The 15933-nt window shown below is 45.1% G+C and overlaps 2 protein-coding genes across 5 annotated transcripts in view; one reads left to right on the top strand and one right to left on the bottom strand.

The window, feature by feature from the left end:
• The first annotated feature begins 272 nt into the window (after nucleotides 1-272).
• Nucleotides 273-15432, top strand: Fbxo22 (F-box protein 22). The gene is made up of 7 exons (XM_052188300.1): nucleotides 273-483; nucleotides 647-785; nucleotides 5719-5806; nucleotides 6784-6879; nucleotides 10327-10491; nucleotides 13071-13236; nucleotides 14397-15432. The coding sequence occupies exons 1-7, from the start codon at nucleotides 362-364 to the stop codon at nucleotides 14812-14814; spliced, it is 1194 nt and encodes a 397-aa protein (XP_052044260.1). The 5' UTR covers nucleotides 273-361; the 3' UTR covers nucleotides 14815-15432.
• The window catches only part of Nrg4 (neuregulin 4), a 69412-nt gene continuing 66819 nt past the window's right edge, over nucleotides 13341-15933 (bottom strand). For all 4 annotated transcript variants that reach the window (XM_052188311.1, XM_052188312.1, XM_052188313.1 and 1 more), the window contains one exon: nucleotides 13341-13670. The gene's annotated coding sequence lies outside the window, so the exon portion shown is untranslated. The remainder of the gene's footprint in view (nucleotides 13671-15933) is intronic.

Below are 15933 nucleotides of genomic sequence, written 5' to 3'. Positions count from 1 at the left end.
CTGCACGAGCCAAAGAATAATGGCTCCTGTGTGAAAGTATCTATCTGGTTTGGCCTGTTCTGTAGCAATTAATAGTGGCCAAAGAATGGCGAGTGCTATCTATGTCTACTCGCTTAAAACTTAAAACTAACGAATAAACCAGATTCACACAGTGTTTGCAGACCGCTTAAACGCCAGGCTGCGACCTTTCCCTTCTGGGCGGAACTGTGCAGGCCGGTGCGCCGCCGAAGCGGCGCGTACAGTGCCGGAAGCGGCCCACCGGAAGTGGCTCGCGCCTGCGCAGTGAGCTCCGGTTCGGTGCTGCGCCGGCCGCTCGGGTTCCTCTGAGCTTCCGTAGGGCTTACCGGCCGGTAGGCGAGGAATGGAGCCGGCAGGCGGCGGCTCCACAGATCCGCGAAGCACCTACGTGCTGAGTAACCTTGCGGAGGTGGTGGAGCGTGTGTTTACCTTCCTGCCGGCCAAAGCGCTGCTTCGGGTAGCCGGGTGAGGGCGAAGGGGCGGGAGGAGACCTTCGTCCCGGAGGGTGGCGGGTTCGCCTCTGCCGGGACCCCTGCACGGGTGTCCTAGTGCTCGGCTGGCGCTGCGAGGCTGCTGACGACGGGAACGGGCCGCCCGGCGGCAACCCTTTGTGCTTTTGCGTCCCCAGAGTATGCCGCCTGTGGAGGGAGTGTGTGCGCAGAGTGCTGCGGACCCACCGCAGCGTGACCTGGATCTCCGCGGGTGTGGCAGAGGCGGGCCACTTGGAGGGACATTGCTTGGTCCGCGTGGTGGCTGAGGCGCTTGAGGCAAGTATGGAGTTGTGCCTTGGACTGTCACTTGCAGGGCGGTTGGACCATCTTTGAGAACTTTTATAAAATCACGATTGTGATACTTGCCCTTGCTTTTGTTGACTTGGGGAACCTTTGCTCATATTCTGGATTTTGTAGTAAGCGTCAGGTTTTGCAAGGGCGTGCTGCGGTTTATTCATTATTAGATGTTGGGCAATTGAAGTGTCCAGGTGTCCACTATTAACAACACCCTACAGAGCCTTCCTTAACTTGCCTCTATTTTGCAATGAAGGCATTGGGTATTGCTTGCCCAGGGTCACAACTAGAACTGGAAGAACTAAAACTTCTACCCAAATACTTAAACCACAGTCCTTTTCTCATTTTGTCCCTGGATCCAGGAGAGTCAGTGTTTGTGGAGGTCAAGACAGATTATAGAACTGATAGTGAATCTCCAGTATCTCACTGAGTAGCAGGAGCCCTTGTGAGGAAATTGCCAATTTGATGCTCTATTATTACTTAGTATGTATAATAGGCAAATAGGAATGTTCTACTTAACTACAATATAGCGTCTAAATTAGGAAATTATCATTGGCATAAGAGTTGGTTAAAGGGATTTTTTTTGTTTTGATTGGGTTTGGTTTTCAACCTGATCCAGAAAGAGGGAACTCAAAGTACAAAGACTGGTCTATAGGCAAGTCTGTAGAGCACTTTGTTGATTAATGTTTTGGTGTGGGACATCCCCCCCCCCACACACACACACTGTAGACTATACAGCCTCCTAGCCAATGGTCCTAGAGTTTATAAGAAAACAAACTAAGCAAGCCGTGGAGAACAGTCCAGTGTCTGCCTTGGCTTTCTTCAGGGACCTTTCACTCCCTAGATTGCTTTTCATAATGGTCTTTATCACAGTAACAGAAATGAAACTTAAGAATATAGTACCTAAAAGGCATTTGAAGGTACCCTGAAGTGGGGTCTCACTAGTCAAATTGGAGATAATCTGAGTACCAAATAAAAGCTGTGGCAAGTACATCCTTCAGGAAGGGACTGCAAGCACACTACAGTCTAGTCTGCAGGTTTCCACTCAGATTTTGTCCCAGTGCTTTTCTTGAGAGCAAAAGGATTGGATTTTGTTCCCAATGACTAACCAAAAGACACACTTTGGTTTGTATGTCTCTCCAACCTGACTGCCTTTCTGTACCAGCCCCAACACCTAAGTAAGTTCAAGGCCAGTTAATTTGTAAAACAATCACAAGTTGGGTATGACTGTGATTTATTAGATTTTTTTATCCCATTACCTTAAATTACTCGATTCAAGTGTTGTCTGTCAGAAGCTTCTGCCTTTAATTTTTCTGCCCTGTTGCAGTTAATAAGTATTTGTATGTACTTATATTTGTATGTAGTATATTGTATGTACAAAGTTTGAAACTTTTCATTGTCTTTCAGTTTGTTCACAGAGCACTCACACACTCTCCTGGTCTCTTATTTAGAGATGTATCTGTTACTGTTAGAATCTCCTTGGCTCCTTGGTACTCATACAGCCTGTGTGTGACTGGTGAGCTCTCAAGCCAGGTTTTTTTTTTTTTGGTCTCTTAGGGATGACCTTTCTTTTTAGCACCAAATGTCTTCAGCTTGTATTTCACCTGCTTCATTCAAGAAATTAGTAATTTCTCTAATAGTCTTGGTTTCTTTTAGTGGAGAACAGTATTTAGAATTTAAGGTCAGTACTGTGTAAGTAAGGGTTTGCTGCCTCCAGCTGAGACAGGAATATATGTATATTTCTGCATATGCAATTGTTCATTGGTATTGTCAGCGTATTAGTTGCTCCATATTGAAGTCCACAGATGCTCAAGTCCCTTATAAAGTGGTATAGTATTTCTGTTAACCTATATAGCCCACCCTTATATTTAAATTAAAATCTCTAATTTATACCTCATATAAATTTAGACTAGGAAATAAAGACAAAGTTTGTAAATATAGTATGGATTCGGCCCCTCCCCCATTTAAAAAAATAGCCACATTTGAATTATTGAATTAAGAGAGAGCTGAGTGACTTTATGTGTATCTGCAGCCGTATTTTTTCCATGTACGTGGGGACACATGAGTTGCCTTAGGCACATCTAACATAAGATTTTTGTCTCACTTCCTCTCTGTTCATATTTATACCTCCTTTATTGTCAGTGGGAAACCTGGCTCAGAGTCCCGTCCCCTCCCCTTCTCTGAGAGGGTGCCCCTCCATACCTTCCCCCACCCCCCACCCCACATGTACATAAAGTCTCTGCCAGATTATGCATTTCCTCTCCCACTGAGGCCAGACGAGGTAGCCTTGGAGACTGATCTGCGTGTCTGCTATATATGTGCAGGGGTCCTCCTGAGTGTTCTTTGGTTAGTGGCTCAGTCTGAGGGCCCCCAGGTGTCTAGGAAACCTGGTTCTTAGTGTATGTGTGTGCACGTGCACACAGGCATGCCTGCACCCACGTGTGTGTCTGTGTATATCTGTCTAACATGTATCTGAATATGTGTACATGTGTATATTCCCATGGAGGCCAGAAGAATGGATCGTGAGATATATGAAGTCTGTCCTCTGAAAGGCTGAGCCATCTCTCCAAGCCCTGGTTCTTATTTTTACTGTGCTAGTCCCAGTGTGGTGTCTTTTTTCCGTGCTGTCTTGTTTAGGTTTTCTTCTTTGCCCTTTTGGATTCTTGGACTCACATCCCTCTTGCCTTTTGGAGTACTGTTTCTCTGATACATTGATCAAAGCCCACAGTCCACTACTGGAGCATCATGTACAGTGAGGAAGCCTAAAATTCTGCTGTTTGGTAAAATGGGTCATTAAATTATAAACCACAAAGTACCTTCAATGATAAGAGAATCTTTTTTTGTTTGTTTGTTTTGTTTGAGACAGGGTTTCTCTGTGTAGCCCTGGCTGTCCTGGAACTCACTCTGTAGACCAGGCTGGCCTCGAACTCAGAAATCCGCCTGCCTCTGCCTCCCAAGTACTGGGATTAAAGGCGTGCACCATCACCGGTTGATAAGAGAATCTTGATAAAGGGTCTGGAGAAGTGGCTCAGTGGGTAGGATGGTTGGTTTCAGTTTCCAGAGGACCCAAGTTTTCCCAGCACCCCCCAGCTACCTATAACTACAACTGGTTTCTGAGGGCACCCCCACACGCATGGCTTACACTTAGACACATACACATAAAATAAAAAGTTTTAAGCATTGATAAATTTGAGAAATAGATTATTAAGTTATATTAGTGTAGTCTAGATTAATACAAAGGAAGAGCATAGATAAGCGACAATGTTAGTGAAAGTTTTCTGTGGGGAATAGAATCTATGTGGGTTGTTGTTGTTGTTTAATGCTCTTTTACACATCCTGTCATTCTCACCCTTTTACTATAGTAGGCATTATTCTACATGTGGTAGGTAGTGGCTGTTATATACAGATAATCTTAGATGTTTTGACTCAAGCTAGCAATATGACTTTGACCTCTCCAAGCCTTGAATTCTATTTCCACAAATTAAAAAGAAGAACAATAATTCTCTTGTACCCTTACAGGGTTCTTAGAAGGATTAAATGGCAAAAAGATAATGCATATAACATGTTACTTATGGATAAGACTATATATATTTTTGATGGATGTTAAGAACTCTTATGACTATTAAAGTTAAAATGGCCTTAAAAAATTAAACTCATGGTGAGACAGAAACATGGGGACTAAGCCATATATGCTGTTTTCTCTGTTTCCAGATCACCTTGTGGAGTGAGTATTTTAACAGATAGAAGGAAAGTTTCTTAACTTCCTATTAGAAATATTTTGAACTTTCATAAGACAGCTTGCCATTTGTAACTTGGAGTGGTGTAGTCCTAGCTGCCTTATGCCACAGTGAGTGTCTCGTTTTGAGGCTTGTCTAGTCAGTTTCTGGTGAGAATTAGAGATGAGGCTTGAATGTTTAAGCATAGGAAGCTCAGGAAATTAGGTTCCTGCTTTGTGAAAGTTACCTGCTGTTGATGGCAGAGGCAGGGTCAGGCCTGACCCCTTCGCCCAGCAGGCATTACAGACAGAAATAACCAACATCAGAAAGAAGCCCGAGGGGCCTAGTGGCTGTAGGTACTGCAGGTGTGCCTAGCCATGGCTGAAAGGCCAGCAGTCTGAGTGCTTCTGTAGTTTTATCAAAAGGATCAGGAAATAGGTTAAAGTTCTGTGGGATTTTAAATTGTGGCAACTAGTTAGACTTTTTAGAAATGCCAGGTGAAACCAAGGATTTGTATCCATAGGTCACAGGTCTTACCCACCCCACACTGTGCAGCGTACTGTTGAGTGTTCTTCATGAGTTTATCTAGACCCTCTCTGAAACACCCACATTGCCCCATTACAAGGCAGATGCTGTGCTGCTCCTTATTCCATTCCTATAGGAAGAACTTGGGAAGTCTCTCCTCATTTATCTCAGCCCTTGATACCTGTCTATCATGTGAGACTTAGGAAAGCCAGCAGTCTGTGGAAGCCCTGCTCAGAATTGAGATCACACAGACAAGAATGGTAGGCGGGCTGTAAAGGATGCTGCTTGGAGGTGCAGGTCCTGAGATTGAGAGTGCCTTAGGGAACCCTTGAAGGTGCTTGTTTGTACAAGTGTGAGCAGGGCTGAAATACTGAGCTGGGGGGCTGGCACCGAAGGCCACAGAGGGGTGCAGCCTGTGCACCCGCCCTCTGTTGAGATGCTTCTTACTGTGACATCTGTTCTAAAAGATTGAATGAGCTTTATGAAAATGAACTTAATACCTGAGATAAGTTTGACACAAAAACCAAAATAGTAGGTCCTGACAAGAGTTGGAGCGGCAGGTGAGACGTGAGGGGTGGGACTCAGGGTGGAGGGGCTTCAGGGGCCCAGACAGGGGAGCCTGGAAACACAGAGGCAAGCAGAGTCACAGGATCCTATTCTCCTTTTTTTTGCAGAATGTTCGAATCTTACCACAGACAGTTCTCTACATGGCAGATTCTGAAACTTTCATCAGCCTGGAAGAGTGCCGTGGTCACAAAAGAGGTAGTGATGGAGACCAGAGTTCCATGTTTTGCTCTTGTTTGTTTCTGTTTTGATATTGTCCCAGTCCTGAAAACAGGCCTTCTGAGACTTTGGGGCACTGCTCCTGTATGCCTTCCTGCGTCTGGCCTGAGTGGAGGGAGGGGCCCTTTGTGCTGCAGAGTGATGTCTAACCTCATGGTACAGCTGGATGGACGGATGGAATGAGGTTTTTCAGAAAGATATTTTTCTTGTTTTCAAATACTTTAATCCTCTAGGTGTACTTCTCCTTATTAAAACAAGAGCCTGCCTTTGGTTATCCAAGCCTACTCTTATATAAAGTAGCAATGCGAGGTTTTATTACCAAAGCTATTTACAACAGTATGCATTCTTGACTTGCTAACAGGAAATGCGGACCAAGAGTCCATGATGAACCCTGCAGCCTAGACTTTTGATTTGGACATTGTCTGACTTGAATCTAAGTGAGTGGAATCACTTAGTAGTTGTGCTGTGAAATCAGTTGAACAGAGAGGTCCAGTAAATAGCACCTCTTGAACTCAGGGCTGAGCCGTTAGGGCAAAATGGTGGCGGCAAACGTTAGGGCTAGAAGTTGAATAAAACAGGCACCAAAGTGGGGAAAACCCTTATCTGTCCATCCACCCACCACCCTCCCATCCATCTGTCCATTGTTTTTTCTTTTTTCTTTGAGACAGGGTCACATATAGCCAAGCCGGCCTCAAAACTCAACTGTATAGCCAAGGGTGACCCTGAACTCCTCCTGATCGTCCACCTTACAGTGCTAGGATTACAGCTTGTACCTGCTCAGGGTTTATGCAGTGCTGTCACTGATGATTGAACCTAGGGCTTTGTGCATACATTCTACCAACTAACCTACATCCCCAGCCTCATAGCCTGTTTTATTGTTATTGTTTTTTTAACATTGTCAGATTTGACATAGAAGTTGCTTAGTATTTAACAGTTGTAGGACTGTATCGTTACAGCGAGGAAGAGGACTACTATGGAGACAGCATGTGCCCTGGAGAAGCTTTTTCCCAAGCAGTGCCAAGTCCTTGGGATTGTGACCCCAGGAATTGTAGGTGAGAGAAATTAACAGTTCATTTCTTGCCTTAGTTTGATGTAGGGTCCCATGGGTTGGTGAAATATTTAAGGCTGAAAAGTACATTTACATTTCCAATCACCTAAAACAGCATTAGTCATCCTTACCATGGTGTTACTTCATACTTAAAATATCTCTCAAATCGATGAGGGTCATAGTTGAGATCTCAGGGCTGCCCAAGAGCAAAGTATCTTCTTTCAGCCAGTCACAGGGAGGAAAGTATCTCATTCTTTCGACCCCAGATTAGGACAGACCTGCAGCCTGTCCAGCCCAGTCCACTCAGCTCTCCCACTCGTGTCTTTGCAGGTAGGAGTGACTGAGAGTGACAGGTTTGTGGGCGTGTCGTCAGCGTGGCACATGCTTGGCGTTAGTGTTTGTATTGTTTCCTGTTTATGTAGCTGTGGTGCAGTGGGTAAGACACGTGAGTTAGGATTCCAGCTGCACCACTTAGTGCTCCTGTTACTCTGAACAGCTTAAACCCACGAGGCTCCAGTTTCTTCATCAGTGAAATTGGATCTTTGGAGGACTGTGAAGATGTAGTGACATAACACATCTGTGGCATTTAGAACAAACCATGTGGCAAGATGTCAGCTATTGCTATTTTCCAGAGCTTTAAACACAGCTTGGTGAGATGCCTGCTGCACCCTCTCTCCCCATGGGTCCCCACACAAGCATCCTGAAAGTTGTTGTTTGCATGTCCAAGTGCAGTGAAACACAAAGGACTCCAGTGTTTCCAGCTGCTCACACACAATGAAGCAATAGCTGTGCAGTTTTCTTCCAGCGTTGGCATTAAGTGGCCGGTAGCCTTTTTATCATTACTGCTTCCTGTTGGATGATTCCTGGCTTCTGGTCAAGTAGCAGTAGCTCTCATTTCTCATACCTTAGTCTGTCCCTTACATCCACTGTGGCTTTTCTAGACACAGTCAAGGTCCTCCTTTTTAAGTTTTCTGTTGCAGGAAAGAAAGGGCCAGCTTGGGTGGCTTTCCCTTTGTTGCAGCCCTGTCCTGAAGCAGCTTTGACTTGTGTTGCTTTAAGCCCTTAGGGGCTAAATATCAAATCCCATTCCTGCCCGCAGTGTGGCCTCTGCTGTTTGCTGGGCCCTCACCACGCCTATGCTGATTTAAATAAGAATGCCCCCCTTCCTGGAATGAATGTCTCCCTGGGAGAGGAACTATTTGAAAGGATTACAAGGTGTGGCCTTGTTGGAGGAAGTTTGTCTTAGGGATGGGCCCAGTCTCCCTCTCTGTTTGGGAGTCTGGATGTGGTCCCAGCTACTTCTCCAGTCTCCTGTCTGCCTCGTTGCTCCCAGCCATGATGATGATTGATGGGCTGAGCCTGTGAAACTGTAAACAAGCCCCCAATTAAATGCTTCCTTTTATAAAAGTTGCTTTGGTCCTGGTGTCACTCCATCTTTGAGCCTTAGTAGTTTATTCTTTCCTGACCGCCTCCCAAAACGCCTCTTCTGACTGGTTAGTCTTGCCTGCCAGCGTCATAATGGTTGTCCTTTTGTGCTTTAGCTCTTTCACTCAATATAAATAAACGTGGTTTGGAGATTCATTTATGTTAAAATTATTAGTAATTCTTTTAAAATGTGTGTACAGGTACCCATGAGTGTAAGTGTATGCTTGCGTGCGTGTGTGTCTGTCTGTCTGTCTAAGTGCATGCATGAAGAGATCATAGGTTGTCAAGTATCTTTTCTTCAGTTCTTTTGACACAGGGCCTCTCACTGATCTTGGGCTCAGTGTTCTAGCTAGGTTTCCTTTTTCTGCCTTTTCTTTTCTTTTTTTTCCTGCCTTTTCTTTTTTTTTTTTTTTTGAGACAGGGTTTCTCTGTATAGCCCTGGCTGTCCTGAAACTCACACTGTAGACCAGGCTGGCCTTGAACTCAGAAATTCACCTGACTCTGCCTCCGTAGTGCTGGGATTAAAGGTGCGCCACCACCGCCCGGCTTCCTTTTTCTGCTTTCTCCTTTGTTCGACCTTTGCTTGTTTGGGCGACCTTTGCTTGTTTGGGCGTTAGGTGTGGGGAGGACTTCCAGACTCTGGTCTTCATGCCTAACAGCAGACACTGCCAAACTGAGCCATGTCCCCAGCCTACATTTAAGCATTTTGAGTCATTCTATGATATAAGGTACAAGATTTATTTCCCATTCTGCTTTTCATAGACTGAGTTTCTGGTCCTAGGTATCATGAATGAGGATGTTACTTTCATGTAATTGTCTCTGAAACGTAAGAAGTGAACTTGCTTGTTCTTAGCATTGATGTATATTTAACTCAAAAAGAAACTGCTAATTTTCCAAAGTTCTACCATGGCGACCTCGGTGAGCGAAGTCTGAGGGTTGTGGTTGCTGTGCATCCTTGCCACTGGTCCAGCCTGTGGCAGCGGCGGCCCGGCTAGTCGGTATGGTAGGGAGATAGATGCTCCTTTGAGTACTTTCTTGGAATCTCTCTAATGACCGGCCGCCTTGAATACCGTTTGTGTGCTTACTGGGTACTTGTATGTTGACTTGTGCGTGGTTCACTCACTCTGCTGTAGTTTTAGTTTGGACCATCCTGCGTCTAAACACAGTTAAACACTGTTTAGGTTTCCCTCCTAGGCTTTGTAGCAGAGTAGCTCATTTACTGTTGCAACAAAATACTTAGCAAACACTGTCTGGGTGAGGAATTTGTTTAGTGCACAGTTCAAGGGTGCATCCTTGTAGGGAGTCATGTGAGAGACTTGAAAGCCGGTTGCACTGTCCTTACTGAAGGAGCGCAGTGTGCTTGGCTGCAGGACTCTAGGCTCTGGAACGGTGCTGCCTAAGTTCAAGGTCTGTCTTATCCCCACCTAAGCTAGAGCCCTCCCTGAGTGCCCAGAGTCCTGGGAGTCCTCAATCCTGTCAGGTTAACCACCAGGACACCAGGACACGGTCACACGCCTTATCATACACTTGCATGCTTCTTTCATGTTTTAAGCTCACGGTCATGTGGGATTTGTCCTCTGGGTTTTTTATTCTTTGAATATCCCCCACCCCACCCTGGTTTGAGTTTTTAGACTCTTAACACCTAAAAAGATTTATGGCATTTTGCCTGCATGTATCTCTGTGCACTACATGAGCCTGGTGCTCATGGACCCAGAAGAGGGTAGAAGATCTCCTGGGACTAGAGTTAGACTGGAAACTGAAACCCATCTAAGGACAGCAGTTCCCTTCATCCGGACTCAGCCACTGCTCAGCTTGGATGCTTTCTGCTTGTAAAGCTTCCTTTCTGAACATCCTTGAAAGTTTGCTGCAGCATTGCCACCCTCAAGGCGCCAAAGAGCTCTTACTCTAGGAGCAGCTGTTTGACAGCCTAACCGGCAGTTGGGAGGATGTAATGGGTTGATTATGTGTCTCTTACTAAGTCCAGGTTCTATGAGATGTCCTCATGATACTGTCTTTTTCTCCCTAGTGACTCCAATGGGATCAGGTAGCAATCGACCTCAGGAAATAGAAATTGGAGAATCTGGTTTTGCTTTATTATTCCCTCAAATTGAAGGAATAAAAATTCAGCCCTTTCATTTTATTAAGGACTCCAAGAATTTAACACTTGAAAGACACCAACTTACTGAAGTGGGTAAGTTATTGTTATCTACTGGTTGATTTGTTTGGTTTGAGACGGGATCTCACTGTAGTTCTGGCTACCCTTAAACTCAACTCAGAGATCCTTCTGCCTCTGCCTCCTGAGTGCTGGGTTTAAAGGTGCATGCTATGCACGGACACTGTTAATTACTATTACTTGCTCATTTTGTTGATTCACTTGCTCTGTTTTAGTTTTGGTTGGCTGGCAGCTGCTAGGCCGCTATTGACAGGCTGTTGATGATTGGTAGAATTGGTTTCAAGTTATTTTATTTGCCATGAAGTCCTAGGTGCCTAGAGATGAACATTTTTATAAGTATTCTGCCAATAAGCTTGTCTGAGTATTTTGTTTGCATGTATGTAAGTGTATGTAGCATATGTGTGCCTGCTGCCCATGGAGAGCAGAAAAGGACAGCAGATTCCCTGGAATTACAGACACTGTGAGGTAAGGTCCAAGCATGCATGCATTTAATTGTAATTGAATTTCAAAAGAAATCTTGGTCTTCAGTAAGCTCTTATTGGTAATTTTGTCTTATTTTTGTTATTTAAAGCTGAGAAACTTAGGCTTTTAAAAATATTTCTAGTACCCATTTATTATAAAAGTTTTTAGAAGAAAAAGTAGAGATAGTCATGAACTTGGTGAACAGTTAAGACTACAGCAGAGTTTGAGAAAGCCAAGCATGATCGCAGTAGGCCAGGCTTTGATAGGAAACTTGCTGTTACAGTAGGCCACGGGCTACCGAGTCAGCAAGGCAGTGTGAAGGCCTTTCATCATCCACACCTGCAGAGGGGAAGATAGGGCTTACACTAGCACTGCTCATAAAAGTTATTTAGTGCAAACTCCACATCTGGGTATAGATTGGCTAGCCTGAACACATGGGCTTCTGCTACACGGTGGCCCTCGGACTGCCACTTCCCTGTTCTGCTTCCACTTAGCTAATATGTACGTCCCCTGTTGAGTCCTGTTCCTATTGGAGTAGTTAGTTTTGCTTTACAGACAAGGAAATGGGTTTGGAAAAGTTAAGCAGCTTTGTCCCAGCTAAAAGACCAGCCAGAGAAAAATGGTGTAACAACAAAGGAAAGTTTGGGCTTCTGCCTCAGAGGAAGGATACACATGACAATGTCTTCTGCACTGTCCTGATCGGTGTAAACAGGAGAGGAAGAGCTGAGGCTGGGAGCCCTGCACAGAAGCCTCAGCGTCCAAGAGGGTTGCACAGGAGCAAGCGCACTGCTCCTGCAGTGTGACTATTTAGAATAGAAAAAGACAAGTGTGGGCTGTGGGGACTCTAGACTTAACTCTTACTGCCACAGGCTTTTTCCTATTCAGAAAATTGGTTCTATAAAACAAAAGGGTCTTTTTTCAATGGGCCAGGCAGGCTCTTCTGTAAGAAGGTGGACCCTTCAGAACTGGCTTGAGATGTAGGGTGCTTGGAGGTACAGTTGTTCACACTGTGCAGACCTGTGGTTTGCAATTAGAGAATTAGAACGGGCCTAGGAGCAGAGTCAGAAGGATTATTTGTCAGCAACATTGGGGTGGAGACGCTGCTCCAGGCTGTGACTTGCAGGTAACATTAACCTAGATTTCAGCACACAACAGTTGCAGGATGAGCTGGTGTAAAATAGTTGACGTTTATTAAAAGGAGGTTTTCAGCATCACTTTCAGCATAGGGTTGAGAGACACTCAGGGAAAGTGGATGTGGGCTCTGCAGAGGAGGGCCACGTGTTGTCTTTACAGGAGCTCTGTCATTAAAGTTTAACTGGACTCGGGATGACTGGCTCCTGGGATTGTGGAGCAGGATAACATTTGATAAAATAAAACTGGAGGTCACTGGTGTGCGTGGAGCTCCGTGTTGATGTGATGGGAGCACTGGTCTGCAGGGCTCCTCCTCCCCCGGAGTGTCAGTCTTGTGGAGTGGCTTTACTGCTCTGGAAGTCTGTGGCTGAGTTAAATGGGATCATCATGTTTCGGACTGATCGGTTTCAAATTAATGCTTTGAAAACGAGGTACCAGAGGCTCAGGTGGAGCTCTGGGCAGGAGAAAGTCACTGACTCTCTTGAGCCCTGCTGCTACTGATGGAAGCTGCTTTCAGACCACATCTGATAAGACAAGCTCGAGGTCCCTGGTGTGCCTGGAACTCAGATGTGGAGCCGCCACTGCGGTCATTCACTCTAACATGTCTGTGTAGCACTCTGTAAAATGTCCTTGCTTATGTAAGGCATATTATATTCAAGTAGCTATAGAGTTTTATTTTGTTTTATTTTTATTTTTTTGAGTCAGGGTTTCTCTGTGTAGCCCTGGCTGTCCTGGAACTCACTCTGTAGACCAGGCTGGCCTCGAACTCAGAAATCTGCCTGCCTCTGCCTCCTAAGTGCTGGGATTACAGGTGTGCGCCACCATGCCCAGCTAGCTATAGGTCTTATTAATGGAAAAATTGTAACTAAAACTTAGTGAGTAATGTCAAGCTCTAAGAGTTGGCAAACTGAGTGCTTCCCCACTGCAGGACACACTGGGAGTGCCAGTCAGAGGGGCAATAGCTCATGCTGTCTCAAGGCCGTCTCTATCCCTCGCTTCTGCAGGTCTTCTGGACAACCCAGAACTTCGTGTGGTCCTCGTCTTTGGCTATAACTGCTGTAAGGTGGGAGCCAGTAATTACCTCCATCGGGTCGTCAGCACTTTCAGCAATATGAACATCATCTTGGCTGGCGGCCAGGTGGACAACTTGTCTTCTCTGACTTGTGAGAAGTAAGCCTGAGGACTTTTCTCTTCTCTTGGGGGTGTATGGAAATGACTCCAGGTTCTTGTTACTTTTAGGTTTTTAAAAAAGAAATTAGAGGAATCAAGCAGAGTGCAGTGTTATTATGCCTTTAATTCTAGTAACTCTGAGTAGGCAAAAACTGGTGAGTCTCTTGAATTCAGGGCCAGCCTTATCTACACTGGTGACTTCCAGGCCAGCCTTGGCTATGAAATGATGTCCTGTCTCCAAAAATACAAAAGAAAGGAATTGCTAATAGACCAGTTCATTCCATCTGCTCTTTCCGAGACGCTCACTAAACATACTTTTGCTGGCAGTCAAAGAACTAAACTCGGATTTGTTGTTTTTCAAGAATGTTGAATCAGGCTCTTCAGCATTACCCATTGATGTATTTTATAGCTCTGGTCCTCTTGTGCTGTTGCTCCTGCAAATGAAGAAGTCATTTGAGTGAGGCTAACATAAACGCACATGGCTTTTATTTCAGTATACAGTTGAGTGTAACTGGGCAGTAGAGGCTTCATGGAAACTAATAAGGAAGACTGAGATTTTAAGGGCAAGGGGAACTCTAAGGTGAGGTTGAAGCTGCTCGTTTTAAAGTTTTCAGTGGCTCTTGTGTGGAAGTCGGCTTAAATGACAAAAATAGCCCGAGGCTGAGGGCTGTGCTTATGCTGGGTCAAAATTCAGGCTCAAGGCAATAAACCAGACAGGAAGCATTGCACTCAGTTGTTCAAAGGTTAGTCAGCTCAAAGCTGAAACCTGCACAGGTCAGATCACCCTCCTTGATTATATTTTTAATAATCTTTTCATAGTGTAGCTGCGGATGGCTGGAATGGGGCAAGATGCCATGGTGCAAAAGCACGCATGGACTAGGCATGTGTGGGGGCGCCCGTCAGTCCACAGTGCCGAGTCTATGCCCACAGGCCTGCTAGGTTCCACCGGGAGTGCTCAGACTGGGAGTTACTAGGCACACCAATCCAGGAGGGGCTTTTGTATAGCTAGCTTTGTATTTGTGACTGAAAAGGACAGTTGCTTTCTTTTTTTGATCTGCCCTATTTTTTAATAAGTTTATTTTAATCCTTGCCTAAGAGGGATAAACCTCAGGCCAAAGCTCAGTCAGGAGGTGTTGGTGATTTTCTATTTCTGTTTCCAGGAACCCTCTGGATATTGATGCCACTGGTGTGGTTGGACTGTCATTTAGTGGGCACCGAATCCAGAGTGCCACAGTTCTCCTCAATGAGGATGTAAACGATGCCAAGACCGTGGAGGCCGCCATGCAGCGCCTCAAAGCAGCCAACATCCCTGAACAGAACACCATTGGCTTCATGTTTGCGTGCGTTGGCCGAGGCTTCCAGTACTACCGAGCCAAGGGCAATGTTGAGGCCGATGCCTTTAGGAAGTTGTTTCCCAGTGTCCCCTTGTTTGGCTTCTTTGGAAATGGGGAGATTGGATGTGACCGCATAGTCACTGGGAACTTCATACTGAGGAGATGTAACGAGGTCAAGGAAGAAGATCTGTTCCATAGCTACACGACCATCATGGCGCTCGTTCACCTGGGGACCTCTAAATGAGCCAGCCGCCTTGCTGAGAGTCGCTTTCACAACAATATATAACTCTGGGGTCTCCCTCTTTTAGAAAAATGGAAACTGGGGATACAGATATTTTAAACAAAACTAGCTATGTGTGTGTTGTAGCTTTGATGCTCTGAGATCACTTTGGGATTTCTTTTTTAATATATAGATGGACAGCGTTAATGTTGTGAGCACACAAGTCAAGAAGTAAGGCTGTTAGGTGCAGGCAAAGCTGCCGTGGCTGAACTGCCCCAGTTCTGTGGCCACTGCACAAGCGCCCTGCGAGCTTGAGGGGTGACTGGAAGATGGAGGATTAAGTAATGGTTGATGAACTTTTAGCAGAATCATGACTTAATAAAGGAGAAAATTAAAGAAATGGTTTGAGAAGTCTTTCTCTGCTTTTCAGTTTTTGCAGAAGCTGTAACAAATATTACTGACTTTTACTTTTCTGATAGAGAACTATCTTTGTTTTTGTTACTGTATAAAGTTTTTTTTTGTGAGTTAGCATTTTCTTCTTCATAGTAAAGAGACTGCAAAGGAACAGTCTTTGTCACATAGTTTTGAAAATCATATCACCATATTTTGGTTTTATACCAATAAAATATACTTGAAGACCCACTCAGCTGGTGTTGTATTTATTGCTGTTGACAAGAGGGTGAAGGATGTAGTGTAGCCAGTTGAGTGGGATTTCAAGTAACAGTAGACCTGGAGATGAGGGGGGCGTGTGAGTGGCAGTCCCCCTCAGCATCCAAGCTTACATTGCACGCTGGGATGGGAACTTTGACTTTCAGTTACTTAACTGCCTGTATTTCTTACTACTGTGTCGTGCGTTCTTAACAATGGCATGATCTTTGTTTGTTCCGTTCTCCTTATTGCTTGGAGTATGGGCAGGTCACCTTGGACACTGCAGAGATGTCAGTACTCCGTTGTGGCGAGGACAACCGGAGATGTTGGGTCTCTGAACACCTGTGTTGTTGGGTCCTCACAGTGGACCTGGGCTGCTGCTTCTAGTCTGTTTTTCAGGCAGAAGCGAACATGGACTAGTGCCACGTCTTTGATGCAGGTATATTCTTACAAGGTAACATTTCTGTAATGGTGAGAGGTTTGTACTAATAGTGT

This window comes from Apodemus sylvaticus, chromosome 7 (genome assembly GCF_947179515.1).
Source record: "Apodemus sylvaticus chromosome 7, mApoSyl1.1, whole genome shotgun sequence".
Classification (NCBI taxonomy): domain Eukaryota; kingdom Metazoa; phylum Chordata; class Mammalia; order Rodentia; family Muridae; genus Apodemus; species Apodemus sylvaticus.
This window is presented reverse-complemented; position numbering and strand designations above follow the sequence as displayed.

What these genes read in the sequence shown, in the direction of transcription:
- Fbxo22 (XM_052188300.1), top strand. Translation starts at nt 362, where the DNA reads ATGGAGCCGGCAGGCGGCGGCTCCACAGATCCGCGAAGCACCTACGTG. An exon ending in TGGTGGCTGAGGCGCTTGAG is followed by an intron (nt 786 to 5,718) that starts GCAAGTATGGAG and finishes TTTTTTTTGCAG; the next exon opens with AATGTTCGAATCTTACCACA. An exon ending in GTGCCGTGGTCACAAAAGAG is followed by an intron (nt 5,807 to 6,783) that starts GTAGTGATGGAG and finishes GTATCGTTACAG; the next exon opens with CGAGGAAGAGGACTACTATG.